At 40.2% G+C, this 21660-nt stretch overlaps 2 protein-coding genes across 2 annotated transcripts; one reads left to right on the top strand and one right to left on the bottom strand.

Moving 5' to 3' along the window:
* The first annotated feature begins 122 nt into the window (after nt 1-122).
* On the top strand, nt 123-4790 carry rpl11 (ribosomal protein L11). Its single transcript, XM_029443878.1, has 6 exons — nt 123-242; nt 1299-1449; nt 1960-2066; nt 2867-2998; nt 3931-4041; nt 4710-4790. The coding sequence occupies exons 1-6, from the start codon at nt 237-239 to the stop codon at nt 4737-4739; spliced, it is 537 nt and encodes a 178-aa protein (XP_029299738.1). The 5' UTR covers nt 123-236; the 3' UTR covers nt 4740-4790.
* A 4979-nt stretch (nt 4791-9769) lies between these two features.
* On the bottom strand, nt 9770-21202 carry klhl43 (kelch-like family member 43). The gene is made up of 7 exons (XM_029443580.1): nt 21013-21202; nt 14418-14969; nt 13985-14133; nt 13011-13347; nt 11647-11956; nt 11381-11556; nt 9770-10783 (listed from the first exon to the last, which is right to left on the bottom strand). The coding sequence occupies exons 2-7, from the start codon at nt 14759-14761 to the stop codon at nt 9985-9987; spliced, it is 2115 nt and encodes a 704-aa protein (XP_029299440.1). The 5' UTR covers nt 14762-14969; nt 21013-21202; the 3' UTR covers nt 9770-9984.
* Between the last annotated feature and the right edge of the window lie 458 nt (nt 21203-21660).

Genomic DNA, 21660 nt, shown 5'->3' with positions numbered 1-21660 from the left:
TTACTATTTACCTCAGTGTCAAGCCAATACCACTTAAATAGTTACCTTTACATACAGAGTTTTTCTTCTTCTTGTGCACAACATATAATTCTATCTAAAACTAATTTTTGGCTTTTAGTGCCGTAAACCGGAACCCTCGCGTTTCCCCGCGATGTCTCTCCGAGATAATTTGCTGTGAACACTGCACTATAAAGGTCTCTCGCCGGAAATGTGTCGTCCTCTTCTAGTGATCCAACATGGCGGTGAGTACTTTCTCACAACGATCAAACATGAAGTTGTGTTAGAAATCCACAATCATCGGAGCTGTGGGGTCATCCAAACTGCTGTTTGACGTACAGAGACTTAGACGCTACTATGAATTATTAAACTGCGGTCTTATTTCTTTATTAAATTTAACAGACGACTGTAAAATTAAAGAAAATCAAGTGATGCTAACTAGCTTCTTGACGACACGGTCCACGAGTATACTTGCAGTAATATTTAGTCATTAAAGATATTACAGTTAAACGATGACCCTGGGGTTACACAGCAGGCATGTCCCAACTCTTGATATATTCTATAATTGAGTTATTCAATGTGCTGTCCCGAAACGTTAAGTGATCTGTGTCTATGCTAGCAGCAGACAGCGGGGATATGTACCGACATGTTCTCCGGTCGGCATGTGTTTGTGTCGGTCCGAGACCTTTTGTTGAGATGAAGAGAAGTGACCGGACTCGAGGATTTAGAGAGAATACATTATGAATGTTAACCTGAAAGTAAACTCTTCAGTTGTTGAAACGTTATTTTTACTTTCTAGCCTGTGCTAACCTGTTAGCAGGTAAAGTCTACATGGGGCATCCCTATGTGCCCAGGTCCTATGCTTTTGATACAAACTAACTTTGTGAGAGATTGATAAATGCTAACTTCGCAGCTCAATTGGCAAAATACTGAAGGATTCACTATTCAAATGCAGTTTGAATTGTAAAAACTCTGCTTAGCCACTGTTCTGTCAAAACTGTCTTGCCCTCAAAATGTGATTTCCATAGGTTTCAAGGAGTATTAAACCGTAATTTGTAGGCTGTAGAATTTACCCATATGAAACGTACATTGATGAGAAAATTAAAACGTTTTGAAAGTTCCTTTTAATGTGTCCTATTAAACGGAGGATCACAGGAATCAGGGTTTTGTGTTCAGTTCAAATTGTTAAGCATGTTTTCCTCATATCGTGCAGCTGTGCTTGACATGGTGTCACAGCTTCCTCATAGTGTGGGTGTGCGTTTGGTTGCCTTGAATCTAACCCTTTCTATTTTGTCCCCCAGGAACAGGGTGAGAAGAAGGAGAACCCCATGCGAGAGCTTCGCATTCGCAAGCTCTGCCTAAACATCTGCGTCGGTGAGAGCGGAGACAGACTGACCCGTGCTGCTAAGGTGCTGGAGCAGCTCACAGGCCAGACCCCCGTCTTCTCCAAGGGTGAGTGTCTTAATGGAGGAAAGACTTAAGCAGGGTAGGACCTTGAGCTGTGGAAGTGTTTTTAGATGTGAAATATTGTTTCATCCAACATTATGAAACAGCCAAATGTATATTCTTAGAGCTCCAGACAGCCAAGGTAGAGTGGTTCTAAAGTGTGGCCTTAACCATCACCAAGAAAACAATACTGACAAACTAAAAAAGTAGGGGGGGAATCTCAGCGGTTGTAGCGTCTAACACGACGGTTAGCAGTGAAACAACAAACGGCACGGAAGGGAAAACTTGGAACAGGTCAACAAATATATTTGACTATACAGCTCTATCCTCCTGCAGGTGAGCTAGTGACTCAATTATACATGTAATCAGCGTTATCCGTGTGTGAACAGAAGAAATGTATACTAAACAAACCATCCTGCAAAGCTTGCTGAAATGCATACAGAGAAATAAACTTATCAAACAGCTTATGTATTGCAGTACTGTAGTTCAGTTTTTTGTATTTTTTTTTTTCTTTAGCCCGCTACACCGTGCGATCCTTCGGTATCCGCAGAAATGAAAAGATTGCTGTCCACTGCACCGTCCGTGGAGCCAAAGCAGAGGAGATCCTGGAGAAAGGACTCAAGGTCAGAAAGTCATGTGGTTGATTTCTTAATTTTTCTCTTTCCCAACTTGTGACTTCCCCTTTAAGGATTTGTCAAGTCAATTTTTATTATAGTCTAATATCATAATTTTGCTCAAAGGGGTTTTGCAATCTGGACAGAATGACACCCGCTGTTCTTTTTGACCCTCAATTTGGATAATGGGCCTTTTAATCAACGGGGGGAAATGTAGGAGGCCTCAGGAAAAACAACTGAGGGATCCTTCTCTCAGGACAGATGATGGATATTGAGTCTACAAACTAACCAACAGAATAAAATTAGACAATCGGGTTGACAAAATCACAGATGTAGTTTAACTAAAGAGTGCTGTGCCGTTTTCAGATTTTATTTGAGTGGTCTGTTTTATTTCAAAATAAAAGGAAAATTGGAGATCTGGTAAAATAAAGTCTGAATCTAGTTTTACTTGGGGCTTTACGTGATAAACTTTAAAGAAGGCAATATTGCAGTTAGGGATTGTGCATCCTTAATATTGGTCTGTTAAATTGAAGTAAAGGTACATGGTATTGGACAAAGTTGGTCATAATGTTAAAAGAAATTGTGTGTACACAGAGAAACTAAAAAGCAATGTCCTAATACTTTCATAGAACTTTCTGTTATGCACTAAGGCTGATAAATAATTGCATTTGTATTCTGTTTGTTTTATTTGTAAAGCGCCTTTCCAAGCTAAAAGCAATCTCAAGGCACTACATTGCAGGACAACAGACATAAGAGTTTACGGAAAGGCTTTTAAAATATTTTTTAACATTATGACTTTCTCTTTCCAGGTGCGTGAGTACGAGTTGAGAAAGAACAACTTCTCTGATACCGGAAACTTCGGCTTTGGTATCCAGGAGCATATTGATCTGGGCATCAAGTACGACCCCAGCATCGGCATCTACGGACTGGACTTCTACGTGGTAAGTGGCCAAAAACGTATCTTAAATATAGCTGGTTGGAGATGATGTGGTGCTGAAGCATTTATGTAAAAAAAGAAGGAAGAATTACTTGTAATAGCAGTGTGTGTAACTGATGTGAGTATGTGGATAGATAGATAGATGGATGGATATTTGGATTTTCAGCAATCTGCACGTACGTCTCATTCCTGTGAACACTTTCTCAGGAACACCTTGAAGGAATTTCTTCCAAGTTTTGCACAAACGTCCACTTGGAGTTGAGAATAACCTGATTTAGATTTTTGTTGACAAAGGTTGCTGACCTCACAAAACAAGTTTTTGGTTTCACACGCTTATTATTGGATAAAATGATGAGTTGATGACATTTTGGACTAACATGGATGTAAACTGCAACTTGACTGGTTGTCAGAGACATGCAACCACTAAATTCAGACAGTAAAAGGTTTAATGTAAAGTGCAGCATGATTTGCGCTTTACACAAAGAGTTAATCGGTGTCTGTAGTAGAAATTATAATTTATTTAGTTTAACTGGCTCCTGGCATGTATTCCTCAGTAGGTTAACAGAAAATCATTCATTGTGTCAATGTTTTGTCTGACTTAAATGGGGTTCATGGTCAGTTGACATGTTGATATTCACCTTTTGAGACCTAATAATAAGACATAAGTCTTTGCCAATTGTGAAGTAAAATGAAACCATGAAATACTGCCTTATAAATTCCTAATATAACTGACTAAAATTGCTGCAAAGATAAACGAAACAATGCCTTCCCTGTTATAAAAATGGTACTTTCCAACATTATATTCTACCAGTGCTGAAGTTAAGAGGACAAACAACATATTGAGTGATTTTCTTAATTGATGCTCCTGGAGTGTTCATGTGTAATGAAGAAACGTATAAGTTTTTCTGACCAGCTGTCATCTCTTTCTGTGTTCAGGTTCTGGGCAGACCAGGCTTCAGTATTGCCGACAAGAAGCGGAAAAAGGGCCGCATTGGTTTCAGGCACCGCATCCGCAAAGAGGAGGCCATGCGCTGGTTCCAGCAGAAAGTGAGTGTTTAAGGGTTTTCCCCACCAATCCTGATCTCTGTAGACTCACTTTCCAGGTTTTCTTAAAAGTTTACATTGAACATTTAACACATTTTAAAAAGAAAATATCCTTAAATGAATCCCTAGAAAGAATTACCTTTTTATATTTCACTGTTATGAAACTTTGAATTCATGTTGGATCAAACATGTTTATGAGAAATTTGGTGGCTAACTTGCAGAAAACTCTAAAGAATTAGCTGCTAGATTAACATAAATTATTTATTTAATCTGTTTAATATTGTTTTTGATTATTAATCCGATAAATGTTGCTTATTAGCGTTAGCTATAACTGCCGTATGCCAGATTTGTGTCAGTTATGACGGATGACTTTTTAAGGTCTCTTAAAAAACAAACATAACGGACAGAAGTGGTAAAGCGCTGTGCATCACAACAAAAACTATTTTAGTGTATTTTCAGCCCTACTGCACACATGCTAAAGAAACGGTTGCATGAATGTAATCGGGTCACATTTTCATTCATTTGAATTGCTGCGTTTTGGAATTTCTACTGGGTCGGTTCTTGTAGCGCTGTCCGCCCCTGCAGCTGAAATGTTTCTTTCAGAATCAAATGTCTTCATGTTGAGTTTTCATTTTTCTGTCTAATAATTGTCTTCATTTCTTTTTCCTCAGTATGACGGCATCATCCTCCCCGGCAAGTAAAGGACCACCTTTTGATGTTGTTTGTATCAAATAAATGGGGGAAAAAAATGACTTGTGTTGTGGTATTTCTATAGTGTACAGCAGGGCTATTCAACTAAAATTCTAATTTCCGCAAGCAAAGGTCCAGAGCATCATAATGTCTAACGTGCGTTATGAATTAGTGTGATGTATATTAAAGCAGCCCAGTAGCTGTATCAACGTCTGCACATAATCAACAACTGACTAGACTAGACAAATCTAATAAAGTACAATTTAAAAACATTTAGACAGTCACTTAACATTGAAATATACAGATGTATAATACTGTAGATATGTATAATGTTCTTCTCGGGCTGCAGTTAACAATGGCAGTGAATGACCTGATCCTGCTGGATTCATCATATTGGGCTCTGAGAGCTCACCTGTCTCTGTCTGTAGCTCACCTGTCTCTGTCTGTAGCTCACCTGTCTCTCAGTCTTCTCTCCCTGTCTGTAGCTCACTTGTCTCTCAGTCTGTAGCTCACTTGTCTCCCTGTCTTCTCTCCCTGTCTGTGGCTCACTTGTCTCCCTGTCTTCTCTCCCTGTCTGTGGCTCACTTGTCTCCCTGTCTTCTCTCCCTGTCTGCGGCTCACTTGTCTCCCTGTCTTCTCTCCCTGTCTGTGGCTCACTTGTCTCCCTGTCTGCGGCTCACTTGTCTCCCTGTCTTCTCTCCCTGTCTGTAGCTCACTTGTCTCTCTGTCTTCTCTCCCTGTCTGCAGCTCACTTGTCTCCCTGTCTTCTCTCCCTGCCTGTCTGTAGCTCACTTGTCTCTCTGTCTTCTCTCCCTGTCTGCAGCTCACTTGTCTCCCTGTCTTCTCTCCCTGCCTGTCTGCAGCTCACTTGTCTCCCTGTCTTCTCTCCCTGCCTGTCTGTAGTTCACTTGTCTCCCTGTCTTCTCTCCCTGTCTGCAGCTCACTTGTCTCCCTGTCTGCGGCTCACTTGTCTCTCCGTCTTCTCTCCCTGTCTGTAGCTCACTCATCTCCCTGTCTAGAGCACTCGTCTGTCAGAGATGTTTGCCGGTTGGAATGCACAGATTTGATTGGCTGAGTAGCATCACATGGGATGGCTTAACTATCATTTAAATGGTCTGAGTTTCCTGAACCGCTAAACCAGTGCCGTAAGAAAGAGAAAAGCTGCGCTGGTTAAAATAGAAGCGCCCCGTCAAAATTGAAAATCCTTCAATAATTTATTGATAAGTCCGGTTCCGGATAGGTCGGCGTCTGGGTCCGGACTCGATCCGCCTGTTAGTGACCCCTGGTGTACAAGTTTAAGTTTACTCCAGTTAATGTTCACTTACAGAAATATGCTTTGTGTGCAGTTGGGTACAACTTTATTTTTCAACATTCTGGTGTTTCATCTCGACACAATCACTCGTGAACAATCTTTTAATATTTGAAATGAAACATACCAGTCATATCACAGCAGACCATGATCAAGTTCATTTGAACAGCTGGTTAAATAAAGGGACAACATGTATTTACTGCTGTAGGTATTAAGGAGGTCTGTGAATTATGTTTTTTGCCATCAGATGTGGTGATAAAGGATTTGAGAGTTGGATAATATTTGGTTTAGGCACCTTGAACTTAGCTCTTAAAAAGCTGCACAAACTGTCACATGTTGGATCAGATTAGTTCACTGCTATTAACAGACCTTTTGTCTAATTAATTTTACTTAAAGGGACTGTAGGATTTGGCATCATCTAGTGTTTCAGATTACAGCCATCTAAATACTGCAGTGGTGGAAAGTTACAAAGTTAATTCACTCTAGTACTTAAATACAATGCTGACGGTACTTTGTGTAGTGTACAGCTCTGAAAAAAATTATCAGTTTCTCTGGTTTTACTATTTATAGGTATGTGTTTGAGTATAATGAACATGTTTGTTTTATTCTATAAACTACTGACATTTCTCCCAAATTCCAAATAAAAATATTGTCATTTAGAGCATTTATTTGCTGAAAATTACAACTGGTCAAAAATAACCAAGATGCAGTGTTTTCAGACCTCGAATAATGTAAAGAAAACAAGTTCATATTCATTTTTAAACCACACAATACTAATGTTTTAATTTAGGAAGAGTTCAGAAATCAATATTTGGTGGAATAACCCTGATTCTCAGCAACAGCTTTCATGCGTCTTGGCATGCTCTCCATCAGCCTGCACATTGCTGTTTGGGGACTTTACGCCACTCCTGAGCAAACATTCAAGCAGCTTGGCTTTGTTTGATGTCTTGTGACCATCCATCTTCCTCTTCATCACATTCCAGAGGTTTCCAATGGGGTTCAGGTCTGGAGATTGGGCTGGCCATGACAGGGTCTTGATCTGGGGGTCCTCCATCCACACCTTGATTGACCTGGCTATGTGGTGTGGAGCATTGTCTTGTTGGAAAAACAAATCCTCCAGAGTTGGGGAACATTGTCAGAGCAGAAGGATGCAAGAATTCTTCCAGGACAACCTTGTACGTGGTTTGATTCATGCAACCTTCACAAAGACACATCTGCCCTATTCCAGCCTCACTGAAGCACCCAGATCATCACCGATCCTCCACCAGATTTCAGTGGGTGCGAGACACGGTGGCTCGTAGGCCTCTCCAGGTCTCCGTCTAACCATTAGACAACCAGGTGTTGGGCAAAGCTGAAAATTGGACTGATCAGAGAAGATGACCGTACTCCAGTCCTCTACGGTCCAATCCTTACGGTCTTTGCAAACCTCAGCCTGCTCTTCTTTGCTTCTCATTCTCACAGCTTGGCCGTCATTCTCCTGTCTCCCACCACCTCCACAGTGTCCAGCGGGTTCCCCAGGACAGAGCTGGCCTTCTTCACCAGTCTGTTCAGTCTCTTCCTGTCAGCAGCCGAGATGCTGCTGCCCCAGCAGACCACTCCATAGAAAATACTGATGCCACCACAGAGTCAAAGAAGGTCTTGCACTCTAAAAGACGTCAGCCTCCTCAGCAGAAAAAGCTTCTCTGTCCCTTCTTAATAAACAGAGCAGCAGTTATTTGACCAGTCCAGTTTATTGTTCCGGTGAACGCCCAGGTACTTTTTTCTAGCGATTTGTAGTGATACAGATGTTAGCTCTGCTGCTACGAGCAGCCAGAGTGCAGCTCGTCTGCTGCTGGTCCAAGTCCCGACCAGAGCGGTAGTTTGTTACCATTAATTCCGATTAGTTTTAACAATTAGAAAAACAATTCTAATTCTTTCAAGCCTCACTTTATCGCTCATCAAAATAAAAATAAAAGTCTAAAAACAACACACAGTTGCCTGAACACTGGTCAGAATCCATTCAGAATTTGGTTTATTGCCAAGTAAATTTGCACATACAAGGACTTTGCCTCGCTCTTTTTTTCAAATCTCAGATTTAACAACATAGCAGAGCCTATAAAGCAAACACCCCCGAAAAACACAAACGCCCCCTTTCAAAAATATTGCTTCCAGCGCCCCCCCCCCCCCCCGACGTCCTCTGACCGCCCCAGTTGAGAACGCCTGCGCTACATGCTGCATACTTTATTGCATCAGTAACAGTATCAACCCATTCACTTTGATTATTGCTAAATATAATGCTACAATTTATTTGAGTCCAATTTCTGACCTTATATGAAGTGATTCTTGCAGAACATCGATAACTGTACATATACATATAGAAAATAAGATGAATTCGGCACGTTTTGATCATATTGGCTTTATTCAGTGAAACCAGCGGCTCTGAGTTTGTGAAATTAACAAATACAGAGGGATTCATCCAATCAAATGAGCAGGATTAACCTCGTTGTATTTCATGATCAACAATATTTATCAATAACTCAAAATGCAGCTGCAGCTCTTCAGTGGTTTATCTTTCCACCTGCTGGAGTCTCACTGGCTCTTCAGTTGGTAGTTTGTCTTCGTTTCAGTAAAAATTTGATTGGTCATGAGGACAGCAAATGTTTTAAAACACAGGTGAGGTTTTGGAAGATTTTTCTTTTATTTGTTAGATCTTTATTGTTATTTTGCAGTTTTTTATTTTTTTTTATTTTTAGATTTGATATAATTTTTTTTCATCTTTGTTTCATGTTCATTTCTCTTGCATGATATGTTACATTTATTCCCTTTTAAATTTCATCTGTGTTCAGTTTACACTGCCTTCCTCTTTCACTCCATTGCACCTATAAAATATTTATATTTAAGTGCTACATTTGTATTTCTTAAATCATTTTGTCACAATTGAGCTACAATACTTCAAATACAATACTTCTGATATATATATATATATATATATATATATATATATATATATATATATATATATATATATATATATAAAATAAAACAATAAACAGGTTTGTTTATTGCTGACCTGCTTTAGAAATATGTCAAATTGGCTGTTAATAAAGCTTGATTATTGAAGTTTTTGTCAGATTGGCTCATTTTCCTGTTTTTGCCACACACACTGTCACACACAGACACAACAGACACACATTCACACATTTTTCACAGTTGAACATCACACTCCGCTTAGATACATCTTTGTACACAAACTGCAGTGGATTCACAGTGACATTGTTGAAATGCAGACCGACACGTTTTTCCGTCATTCTCCTCCACCCATCATCACATTTCTACCTCCACCTGCTCCACTCTACTATTCATCCCTTATCCACCTTTTTTCTTCAATTTCCGTCAATGCAAAACCTCCTAAGATCACTTTGGATCATGCAAGCTCTTTTCTTTCTTGCAAAAGCAACACATACATGGGCATTTCATGGACTTGTTCTATTATTATTATTTTGCATCTTTCTCTTATAATTACAATAATGGAGGTCAGTTGTCAAGTAAATATGTTATTACCTCAGGAAGGATGAAGGACCAATGCTTCATCTAAATTCTGTAAATCTATAGGCTTAATTTTTCCAATCAAATTCTAAATAATCATTATCAAAACCTTTAGATTAATTTTTTTTATATATTTATTTTTTAAATATATCTATATTTATTTTTTAAATATATCTATATTTACTTAAAAATATTTATTTAAATTTCTACAAAATAAATCATTCAAATAGTATTTTTATGTCTTCAATATATTTTAGCTAAATAAGGTTGCATTGTTTTATACGGTACTGTCTTGTTAGGGATAAGTGTCTTTTTTGTTCAAAATTCTTTGTGTTATTTATTATTTATTTACAGACTGTATATACAGAATAAAGAGCAGACATGATCCAGATGTTCTCCAGATGTTAACTCTCTTCCTGCCTCTATGCTGTGATGGCTTGTGAAGGAGCCATGCTGCTCTCTCTGCTCCGGTTCTTCCCGGCCTGCTGCTGCTCTTCGTGTGACGGGGTGTTGCGGTGCTGCTGCCGGCGCGGCGCGTGGCGGGGTGGCAGGGTCAGGGTGCAGCAGGAAACTCCCACCGTGGGCTCTGGCAGATCCTCCGCCATGGACCAGTTGTCTGTGGACGGGTCGTACTTCTGCACGGCCGCCTTGTAGCGCTTCTCCGTCTCGTTCCAGCCCCCCAGCAGGTACAGCTTGTCAGCCAGCGTGGACAGGCCGGCGGTGCTCACGCCGAGAAGAAGAGGAGCGGCCCGGCTCCAGGTGCCACTCTCCGGGGAGAAGACCTCCACAGAGAGCACATCCACCCGCTCACCACCGGGCCCCAGCTGGCTTCCTCCCACCACATACACCTTCCCTCCGAGGGTGGCGGAGCAGTGCCAGCCGCGGGGCGTCTCCAGGGGGGCCTTCTCGCTCCATGTGTCGGTGTCAACGTTGTAGCACGCTACAGAGCGGGAGTAGGCGCAGTTGATGTACCCACCGGTCACCAGGATGTCTCCGGAGGGCAGGGTGGCGCTGGAGTGGCAGCAGCGGGGAACCTCCATGGGCGCACGCATCTGCCAGGTGTTGGAGGAGGGCAGGTAGCTCTCAGTGGTGGCCAGCAGACCCTCCACGTTGCGGCCGCCGATGGCGAACAGGCGGCCGCCGCTGGCTGCCAGAGAGAAGTGGGTGCGACGCTGACGCATACTGGTCAGGTGGAGCCAAGTGTTGAAGCGAGGGTCATATCTGGTGGATGGAAAGGGCAGAGGGTCAGCATAAAGCAAAGTGGGCCTCAGACTCAGAGGCCCCCCAGAAGTCTCACGGTTATTTGGCCTCATGCAGAAAGAGATATAAGAACACATTTCCTCTTATTTTTGTTCATATCCACGACTTGTTCTTATTTTGTTACTACCCATTGATTTCTGGGATTCACCAATGTTTTCTGAGTTTTTCCTCTTCTCTGAGTTAAGAGAAAACTTTAAAAGTGGTAGAGAGCACTCTTAACATAAAAAAGCTTTTTTCAACCAGACGTTTTAAATTTGAGGAACATCAAAAACCACAGGAATATCATATAGGCTAATTCAATTTAGATTATTATAGGTTTTAGAGTAATTATAATGATAGGATCATTAACATTTATCATTAACATTTATCCCAATTAAGACTATAAAAACTCTTGAATGATATCGCGTGCGTTCAGCTTCTGAATGGCTCACATACTGCTCTTTGATGCTTTTTGATTTTCCTGTAACACCAGTATTGATACTCTGGAAAATCACATGTTCACTGTGTTTAAGTTGGTTGAACAGTACCTTGATTGTACTACTCCTACCCCCCCACTACCTGCTGAGGGTGTTGACGGCGTGCTTGGCCTGGTTGCGGGCGTCATTCTGGTCCTCTCCCCCAGCCACATACAGGAAGCCGTCCATCACAGCCACACACTGGTTGAAGCTCTTGGCCGGCAGCTGGCTGAGGTGACGCCAGGTGGCTCCTCCTTCACGAGGGTCCCTCCACAGCACCTGGACCCAGAGGTCAAAGGTTAGTGAGGGATGTCCTTGTGTTTTATTAGGGTGGTGAATACATAAAGACGACAAAAACAAAGCACCGACCTCGCGGCTGAGAGCTCTCTCGGTGAGGGATGGTCGACCACCGATGGTGAGCAGAGTCTGCTGACCGGCTCGGAGCTGTGTGCGTCGGGACTGCAGGGTGTTCTGCTGGTAGGGCAGCAGGTGGTAGTTCATGGCGTCCACCAGCAGGCGGTGACAGTGAGGGTCCATCATCATGCGGGGCACCGGCTGGATCTGACTTACCAGCTCGCTGGCCAGGATCGTCTCAAAGCGGATGTGAGACAGCAGCTCTGCGGCATGATCCTGACGAGAGGCGTCAAAGTCGAGCCACCTCATGGCCAGCTGAAGGGAGAGACGTTTACAGTGAATATGTATAATATGTATAATATGTATAATATGTTATAATTAACTCTATATAGCACATTTCAAACCCCAAGTTACAAACATTGCTTTATATGTAGAAGATGTGAGTACACACACAATCTCTTTTTTTCTTTGGCCCCTTGATTGTGTTTCATGGGAAAATACCTTGAATTATCCATTATTTCTGATACTGATCTAAAGGATATGAAACAAGTTCAAAATAACAACTGACTACATACAAAACAATTGTTACATAGGACATGTTGCCTGGGAAACAGGGAATAAATAAATGATTATATCTGTGCCAAGACCAAATATATAGGTAAAAGGAGTTGAAAAATTATAGAAATAATAATAATAATAGAAATAATAAATTGAAGCATAAAATACATTTACATTTATTTCAATAACTAAGTGGTTGAAATAAAAAATATTATTGTTTGTTCTAATTACTTAATGAACAGTGTTATTTATTGATTTATTCAGTTAAATTTTGGACTTTTATGATAACTTTTTACTGCATCTGTTGGTTTTGCAACATAAATCAAGAAATTATAAAATGAAATATAAAATATAAAATCCAAAAAATTGGATTTGATTTTATTACATTTAATAAATATTTTTGTGCAAATAGACTAACAGTTGGTTAAGTTTATAAACCGTTGTGATCACTGTTTCTCTCAGCTGTCTGTTTAGGTCTATAACTGACTTGTATATTAATAAACAAGCTCTCTTTTTGCCTACAGTGAGTTATAGTTGGTGGTTTCTGCTCCCAGTTGACCTGCAGGCTACATGCTTTGCTTTGTGAATCTGTGTTATGCTCTGAGCAGCTGGTCTGGGGTCTGTTTTTAGGTCTGGATGAAAATAGCAGGAAGGCCCAGAGGGTCGACAAGTTAATACTGGAAGCGGTCGCCTCCTAGAAGACCTGGCACTCAGTTAGGATGTCAGAAGTGAATAAGTTTACTTGACAGCATATCCTACATTAACCTACATTTTCAGCTAACAATTTCAAGACACAGTTTGACCTCTGACCTGGAAGGCAGGTGACCTCTGAAGGCAACAGCAAAGAGTCGTCCTGCAGGAATGCGGAGATCTGTTCGAGGGTCAGCTGGGTGAACAGCGGCGTGTCGGCGAACTGCACAAAGTTCTCCAGGACGAAGCGACGGGCGGCGTCACACACTGGCACCAGGCAGTAGGCGGCGGCGATGTTCCAGATGTAGACACAGGTCTGCACGTTGAGCTCGGCCAGGAGGAAGTCCATGCACATCTTGAGGAGTTGAGGGATCTGCAAGGTGGCGGCGGCAGAGGCGGTGCAACCGATGGTATAGAGGGACATGTGGACGCGACCCAGGTAGGCGAAGGTGATGACGTTAGCGAGGCCTGCAGACAGAGCGAGAGATTTGATATAAAACCAGATATTATTTGTCAGGAAGTAGAAACAAAGCCTGCTATGGACAGGAGAAACTTATTTTCTTTCCTTAAATTAAGCTGCTACAAAGTTAGACATTCATTTATCTGCTCAACGCTGAGTAAAAGATTTATAACATTTGTTGTGTAAGTCTTCTTAGAGCTGATGTTTTTGGTTTTTAATCTGGTGATTATTTTCTCAATCAATTAATCATTTGGCCTATAAAATGTCAGAAAACGTTTGATAATGGCCAATCAAATTCATCTTCATTTAGCTGTTTAGGTTACATCTCATAACTCAAAGAAAAACACAGATGCTCACAACTGATGAACTGGAACTACATAATTCTAGGCATGTTAGCTTGAGAAGTTACTTTATATAATTATGATAGTTGCTAATACATTTTGTGATAATCAACTGATTTCTCATTTTATGCCAATATATTTGGCATCAAGAAAGTTTGGGATCTTGACTAAAGTTAAATTAAAGCCCTGGAGGTTTGAACTACATTTGGCTGCATAACATGCATTTAGTGATAGACACACCAGAGAAATAAATCTTATTTATATAATAATCTTGGCTTAACATAAATTTAATTGGTAGAAGTACCTAGAGGTGAGAGGGAGGGGAGCTCCAGGCGCTTCATGCTGGGGTCTTTTGCCAGAATCTCTCTAAAGTATTGACTGACGGAGGAGATGACCAGCTTGTGGACGTCGAAAGCCTTCGTCTTACAAGCCAACTCCAGATCAGTCAGGAACCTGAGGAGGAGGGATGACACACATACACAATACAATGTTTTGGTAGGAAAGTAGGAAGTAAGAAAGACCCAACTACCATGTAAAACAATAGAATTAGGGACAATACGGTAGTGTATGAGTAATGTATCGTATTGTTACATAATGTAACATATCTTAATTGTACAGCATCGTAATTGCAATGTATTAAAATTGTATTTTATTGTAATTGTATCATAATTGAATCGCTTTGTAATTGTATCACTTAGATATGATGCAATTACAATACAATAAGTATCAGAACCTACTTCTCCTGCCGCATCTTGCTGAGCTCCTCCAGCAGGGCGTTGCCGTGCAGGGGTCGCGTCAGCTCGCTGCCCAGGCCCAGGCCTCTCTCTCCGGGCTTGATGACCGGTGGCGGCAGTGGCAGGTTGAGGCTGTTCAGCTGAGCGATGTCCAGCGCCGCCATCTGCTCGATCTTCTTCACGCTGCTCTCCACCACCACCACACCGTCACCGCGAATCTCCACCTTCAGCTGGGCCGGGGCGGTCTCCATGGGGGGCTGGGAGGGGGTTACAACGGCAGGCTTCTTCTGGCGGGAGGCCTTCTTCTTGGGGGCCATCGTTTGACTGTTTTTTGTAGGTGTTGGCATAACTTCAGTAAATAGCTTTTCTACAGTAAGTAAGGTTTTCTGACACTGGTTCACTTTCTAAATATCCAGCTGCTCAACAAAATGTAATTAAAAATGTTTCCTGACTGAGGTAAGGGCCGTGCCTGGCTGGTTGCAGCTGAGAATTGTATAATGGTTAGACTGGTTGTGGATGTTGTTGGTGGTTTCACTTAAACACAGCACACAGCACCTGAAAAAGAAAATAGGAAAAGACAGAGATTTAATAGTAATTTGTAAAGACACAAGTTGATCAAACCCTTTGATCTTTATTTAATCGGTATTTAAGTTCATGGAAGGCTGAAATACAGTGTCTGTCTGTGTGTGTGTGTGTGTGTGTGTGTGTGTGTGTGTGTGTGTGTGTTTTTTAACTTAAGGCAGCCATCAGTTTGAATTTAATTTAAGATAAGTTTAAAAATCAACATACATATAAAACTTGCTGGAGGTAATCTATCTTGATATTCTTTTTCTGTTGACTTTTTAAATCAATCTGTGCTTTCAACAGAGACACCGTGCTACCGTAATGTAACTGACAATGATCTAAGAAAACATGGTGTTCACAGTAACGGATTAGATATGTAAAGCAATATTCAGTGGTCTGGAATTAGATTTCCCCTGCACTGAAATAACATTAAACATGACATTTTTGAATAATTATTCAGTAATGTTTTTGTGGGAAAAAATAAGTTTCTTTTCTTTCTTCTACTTTGCTTCAACAGAGTTACTTTAAGATAAGAAAGATCTCTCTCCTCCTCCATTAAAATGTTTTTTCATCTCTCCTGTGTCAGCCACAATGTGTCTTTATATCTTGAACTATTACAGAGAAAGCAAACAATGAGTTCCTGATAAACAACTGAAACACGCCTGGCAAATGTTTCCAGGCTTTGAATCAAAGTTTCATGGTCACTGGAGGACACAACAAACACACCGACAGATGCACATTTCTCTGTTAATCTCTGAACCTCACACAACACAACAACACACAGACTTCACCTTCAATAAATCCAATTGAGGTGAGCAGCTGTGTCAATGACAGGTGCGAGTGTCCATAAAAGAAGCTCAGGGTCAGGTTTTGTGGTTTAGAGCGGACGCCCGGCATTTAATACAACTAGGGAATCTTATTCATGATCTCAATGAGTCTGCACACTGCAGCAGATCAGTGTAGGGGAGATACATGTAAGTGCTGATACATGCAGAGCAGACGGTGTCTCAAGTCAACACATAGAGAAATGGTGAGCGGGGAGCTTCCTGTTTTTGTTGTTTGACAGGGCCATTAAATATTTATTGTTCTCTTATTTTTAAAAAAAGGTCCAACTCAAACAAATTGTTGTTTATGAAGCTTCGGAAACAACAACACGTGTTCAACACAAGTCTTCATCTACCACAGCAGGGCGATGAACTGTAACCTTTGCTGAACAGTTACAGATGTTGAGGGATAATGCCATCTGATGAACTCATATTGTGACTGTAGCTCAAGTGGAGAGGAGCATTAAAGTCGGCGTACTGACTCAGTAATATCATACTGTGTTACTGCTGTGTTGACAGGCTTTAGAGTGAGTGGACGTCTGGTAGTAAAACGTCAGCAGGATGTGATGATCTTTGTCTCTGGCTCACAGTTTGTTGTTGTTCACCTGAGCCTCAGAGCAGAGATCACCTCAGTGCTGTGTCAGGGTGGGAATGAAAAGTAACCTTGTCTATTTGGGGCCTCAGCTGTGTGCCAAGATCTCTGCTTTACATTTTCTCATCTTTGCATCAACTTTGCCTTTTTGGCCTTCTACTGTAATCAATGTTGTTAGACACGTTGATAGTCTGGAGCTTTTCATAGCCTGACTTTTAGTTGCCTTTTTCATGTTGTATATTTACACCAGTCTTATGATTGTCGGTCCATAACTTTGTTTCAGACTGAAATATCTCAACAACTGTTGGATGGATTTCCATGAAACTGGGTTCAGACATCCTCTGACCTTTTATCCAGCACCATCATCAGATTTATATTTTCAGTTTGTTGTATGACCCAATGTTTATTGGGTCATACAACAAACTGAAAATATAAATGACATTCCCACCAGCCAAATAGAACACCCACCATGTTCTATTTACAAATGTTAGCATGCTAACAACACCAAACTAACATGGTTAAAATTATAAACTTAATACCTGCTTAGCATCATTATGAGCACGTTAGCACGTTTGTAAACTCTCTTTTATTATAATTACCTACACTAAGGAGGTTAAGTTTGTGGTTCGGTTTGTTGGGTTGCTTGTCTCTCTGTCAGCAGGACAACTGAGGAACTACTCATTTATTTAACTAAAGCACTATGTCTCTATCCTCTCAGACCATTTCATACCGCTGTCTGTGACCTCTGCAATAACCTTATCTGGTGGCCATTTAAAAAAACACTGACAGTGCTAATAATGCTACAACCAGTGCTTCTGACCACAAATATATACATGTCTCTCTCCGTCCCTCTTACCACCCCTCCTCCTCACTCGCTCTGTGTCCGAACTTGGCTCTTTTTAAATAGCACATATTGGCTCGCCCGCCAACGGCCTCCACACATGGACAGAGCAGAGACAGAGATAGGATTGTACAGGACGGAGCAGCAGCTGTTGTTGGTGTCATATGAAGAGGAGGGGCTCACTGTTACAAACCGTACAGGCTACTTGTTGATGTCGCAATCACCCGTTAAACAGTGGAGACAGCAACGTCCAGCAGCCAGGCCACTGTATAACACCATTACACCACAAATTCAGATAGAAGACATATTTTTTATTTGAATTTCTGTCAATGTGACACCTCTCAGTCTAAAGATCACAGAGGCACCGACGCATTAAAATGTATTGTCTGCTTTTTCACGACAGAGGCTCTCCTTAAAAGCACAATGAAGCATGAAAAGTAAAATTATTCGTTTTGCCGAAAACTCTAGGGGTTCCTAAGTGGAGGTTCATACTCTCCAAAGGGTCACAAGATAAACTGAGGGAGAGGAGAGAAGAATAAACAGAGTTCTGTTTAACAAATGTGTTTTCATATTTTGGACTTTTCTGCAACCTTTGTGAATCATTAGATACTTTTATCTCTTGAGGCATCAAACTGTTTATTTCAATGGAACTACCTTAGAGTTTTAGAGTTGAAATCACTGTTTGGTGAAACTGCATGACTGACGAGGGGTTTGGGAACCACTGGTTTAATCTTTAACAATGTGTTGTGTGTTATAAGTAAAATCTTAACCTGGAAAGTAAACAGTAACTATAGTTGTTACATTAATGTTGAGAAGTAGTATAAAGTAGTATAAAATAGATATGATAATAAAATACATGTGCTCTTGTCCATGAAATGTAAAATCAACGTCCTGGAGACGTTTCAGACAAACGGACCTCTTGATTCTGTGGCATGAAAATAATCTCTGTAAGTGTATGGAGCAGCTGCTCTGTCATCCACCATGCAGGGAACCAGACCTCACCACTCCCACCACCACCCTCATCATCATCACTGACAAATACTGTAACTAACAACAGCATCTCCTTTAAAACAACACCAAAGGAGAACTCATTACATTTACTAAGAAGTTTTTTTTTACCATTTACCAAAATGTCTCATTTGTCACTTATAATCTGTAAAGTAGGGACACATTTTATTATCATTTCAATTGGATGCTAAAGTAGAACAACAGAGTGTATTTTAGTCACTCACCTGAACATGCATAAATGTGCATACATTCAACATACGGTCTATGAAGAATAGCAATTCATAAAAAACTATTTATTTGTATTTATTTTATTTGTATTTATTTATTTATGTACACATAGTATTTGGTTACCTATATTTGGATAGAATTGTGTGTGATCATTTTAAACAGACTTTTAAAATCAAGTGTTATTAATATATTTTCTGTCATGAACTATATGGGCTACGTTATATGTAACCCAACTCCAAAAGGTTGTAGATGTCAGTAACAGGCAGCTGGATAAGAATAAAAAGGTTTTTTGGGTATTAAAGTGATGATTTTCAGTGACGAGAGTTCCCAAATTATTCAGATTTTTTTTTTTACCAAATTTTATCAAGCCTAAACATTCAGAGGCATAAAACTAAAATGTATTAATAAAAATGTGTAATAAAGGACTTAGGTATAAGATATTTATTAAAGGTAATTATGTAAGCATCGAGATGGACAGAAATAGAGCTCAGTTTGAATGACTGCCATCATAAGGGGGTCCATCACAACACGTGTGCTGCTTCAGTTTGCAGCTTCTAGTTACTGATAGACATTTATTTACATCCTTAGCCTACTCTGGTTGCAACACAGTCAACTCTTATTTTGTTTTTAACACTAAATGTTACGTTTGAAGTAGCGTGACTATTAAAAACTACTCAGAAATGTAATGGCTGTTTTGTGTCACGTGGAGAGGAAACACTTGTTCCGAAAAACTGTTTTAGTGTGTAAGGAGAACGGTGATAATCTAAGCACCTGGGACTCTGCGTTTTATGTTTAAGAAACCAACCTCAGTGTGAATCTGTGTTTGAAGCTTTGCAAAGAAGCAGACAACTGACCTGAAGTGAAGCTTTAGTCAGAGCTGTGTTTGCAGAAGACACTGGCTAGCTGTTTGCGGTCTTTATGCTACGATAAGCAATGGTTCTGGCTCCTTACTTAACATGAAATTTATAAAAGTCTTCTCATCTAACTCTATTCAATAAAGCAAAGAAGTTAATTTCCTAAAACGTCAAATATCTTTTAACCCTACAGTAACTGATTTATTTGGCCAAATGAAGGCAGTGCAAACAGCTAGAAAGGCAACACAGTATCATGTTGATATGACAGATATGTTAGCCTACAGTTGCTTATTTACATATCCAGCAGTTACGGAGGCAACATTATCGTTCATTTTTGTTTGTGTCCACCTGATGAATTAAAGTCCAATATTCACTGTTTTGACTCTGTTTTTGGTCTCTAACAACTCCCAAGTGCTACACAGCCTTGGGTCCCTTGACAAAAAGCCAATGGGATTTTTCATTTGGATTTTGGATTATGAGAAAAAGGTTTATGATACTTACACATTTTCTTCAGCAAGATTATCTTCAAAAATGAACACAACTTTTATGAATTTTTGAAGCGTAAATGCAATCACCGGAAGTAAAAAGGTTAGGCTATAAACGACCTACACCGCGGTCGCATGACTTCACGTCACCACCACTAAGCTAAAGGCGGACTTGTGTTCGATGTGATGATGTTTAATGTCCCTGACAGCATAGCTGCTTTAACAATGCTAGGTCCTTGAAAAATGACTATTGAATTGATTCAACATCACAATCTTAGTAATCCCTGAACATTATGTGCTTTATCAAATCGGTATTAACTGCAGGGATGTGATATTGTATTATAAAGTGTTTCTGGTATTTTTTACCTGCACAAACACACACAACACACCACCCTGCGTGCCTCTCTACTACTTCTATCGCTCCATGGCTGCAGCTGAATTCCTTGTCTATCTCATGAGGGTATTTATAGGCGCTGACACACACAACATGTACTTGGTGTGTGTATTTTGTGTGTGTTTTACAGCTAAGGACTGGAAAGAGAAGGACTGACCCCCCTCTGCAGTGTAGCAGTATCCACACAGCAACTGGCAACTTCTTTGCATTGTTTCCATTCAGCAGCATATAAATATCAGTATAATTTACTAATAACTATAATGATGTCATTAGTTGAATCATTTGATATGCGGTTTCCAGTGTTAGAATACGTAGTCATACAGTATATTTTACTTACCACCATGTAAAAATACTCTGTGTCAAAGGGACTTGACTTAAGTACAAGTGTTATTGGCAAAATGTACTTTAAGTATCAAAAGTAAAAGCACTCCCTTTCAGAGTGTTATAATATCATATATTATTCAAATATCATTACTGAAGCATTAAAACACAAACAGCATTGTAATGTTACAGCTGATGGAGGTGGATACTTATTGGATAGTTAAATATTATCATGATTTATAAACTGATCACATGTTTTGTAAGTAATTAGTAGCTGTCAGATAAATGTAGTGGAGTACAAAGCACAATATTTGCCTCTAAAATGAAGTGATGTAGAAGTATAAAGTATACAAGTACCTCAAAATTGTAGTAAATGTACTTCAATGTACACCAGTGGAGATTTTATGATACAAATCTTTGGTTCCTTTCAGCTCTTCTTGACTCAACAAGCTGTAATCTAGTCAAATTAAATGTGTTTGTTTTGTACCTCTTTCTCCCTCCTGGTTCTTGCACTTCTTCCTTCCTTTTGCTTTCTCCGCTTCTCTTCTTTGAGCTTTCTTTTAAGTTCTTTCTTTTTTCTTCGTTGTTGTTCTCTATCAGGTTCCTCTTTGCTTTGTCCGTCTGTCCTCTGTCTGAGTGCTGTGTGTGTGTGTGTGAGTGTGTGTCATTATCAGAAGGAAATCACGGTCCCAACCAAAGCTGTGACGTATGATTCAAAGCTCCCCTCCCCAAAACCTCTCAAATCCAACCAAGCCTCCCTCAGCTCTCTTCTTTCAACTCCCACCTCCATTTCCAAATACAGGCACTCCTCGTCGCCCTCCCCTCCAAAAATATCCCATAAGGGGCCGCCTCTCCTCTCACCCAACCCCCCCCCCCCCCCCACACACACTTTTTACTCCTCTACTTTTATACTTTAACAAAAATATATATATATGACATGACGATATGATGCAGTACTTTACTATTTATCTACCCAGTAGTATACAAAGTATCTAAAATTGGCTTCACATTGACGAACTACTAAATGTGTTTACATCTATTCATTAGAGATACAAACAGATTAATATAATACTATAATAATAATATAACACTATAATTGTGGTTAAGTTTTGTCTTCGAAAACTTTTTCAGAGGT

The sequence above is a fragment of the Cottoperca gobio genome, chromosome 11 (assembly GCF_900634415.1).
Source record: "Cottoperca gobio chromosome 11, fCotGob3.1, whole genome shotgun sequence".
In the NCBI taxonomy this organism is placed as follows: domain Eukaryota; kingdom Metazoa; phylum Chordata; class Actinopteri; order Perciformes; family Bovichtidae; genus Cottoperca; species Cottoperca gobio.
The sequence above is the reverse complement of the archived record's forward strand: the minus strand, read 5'-3'. Positions and strand labels throughout refer to the sequence as shown.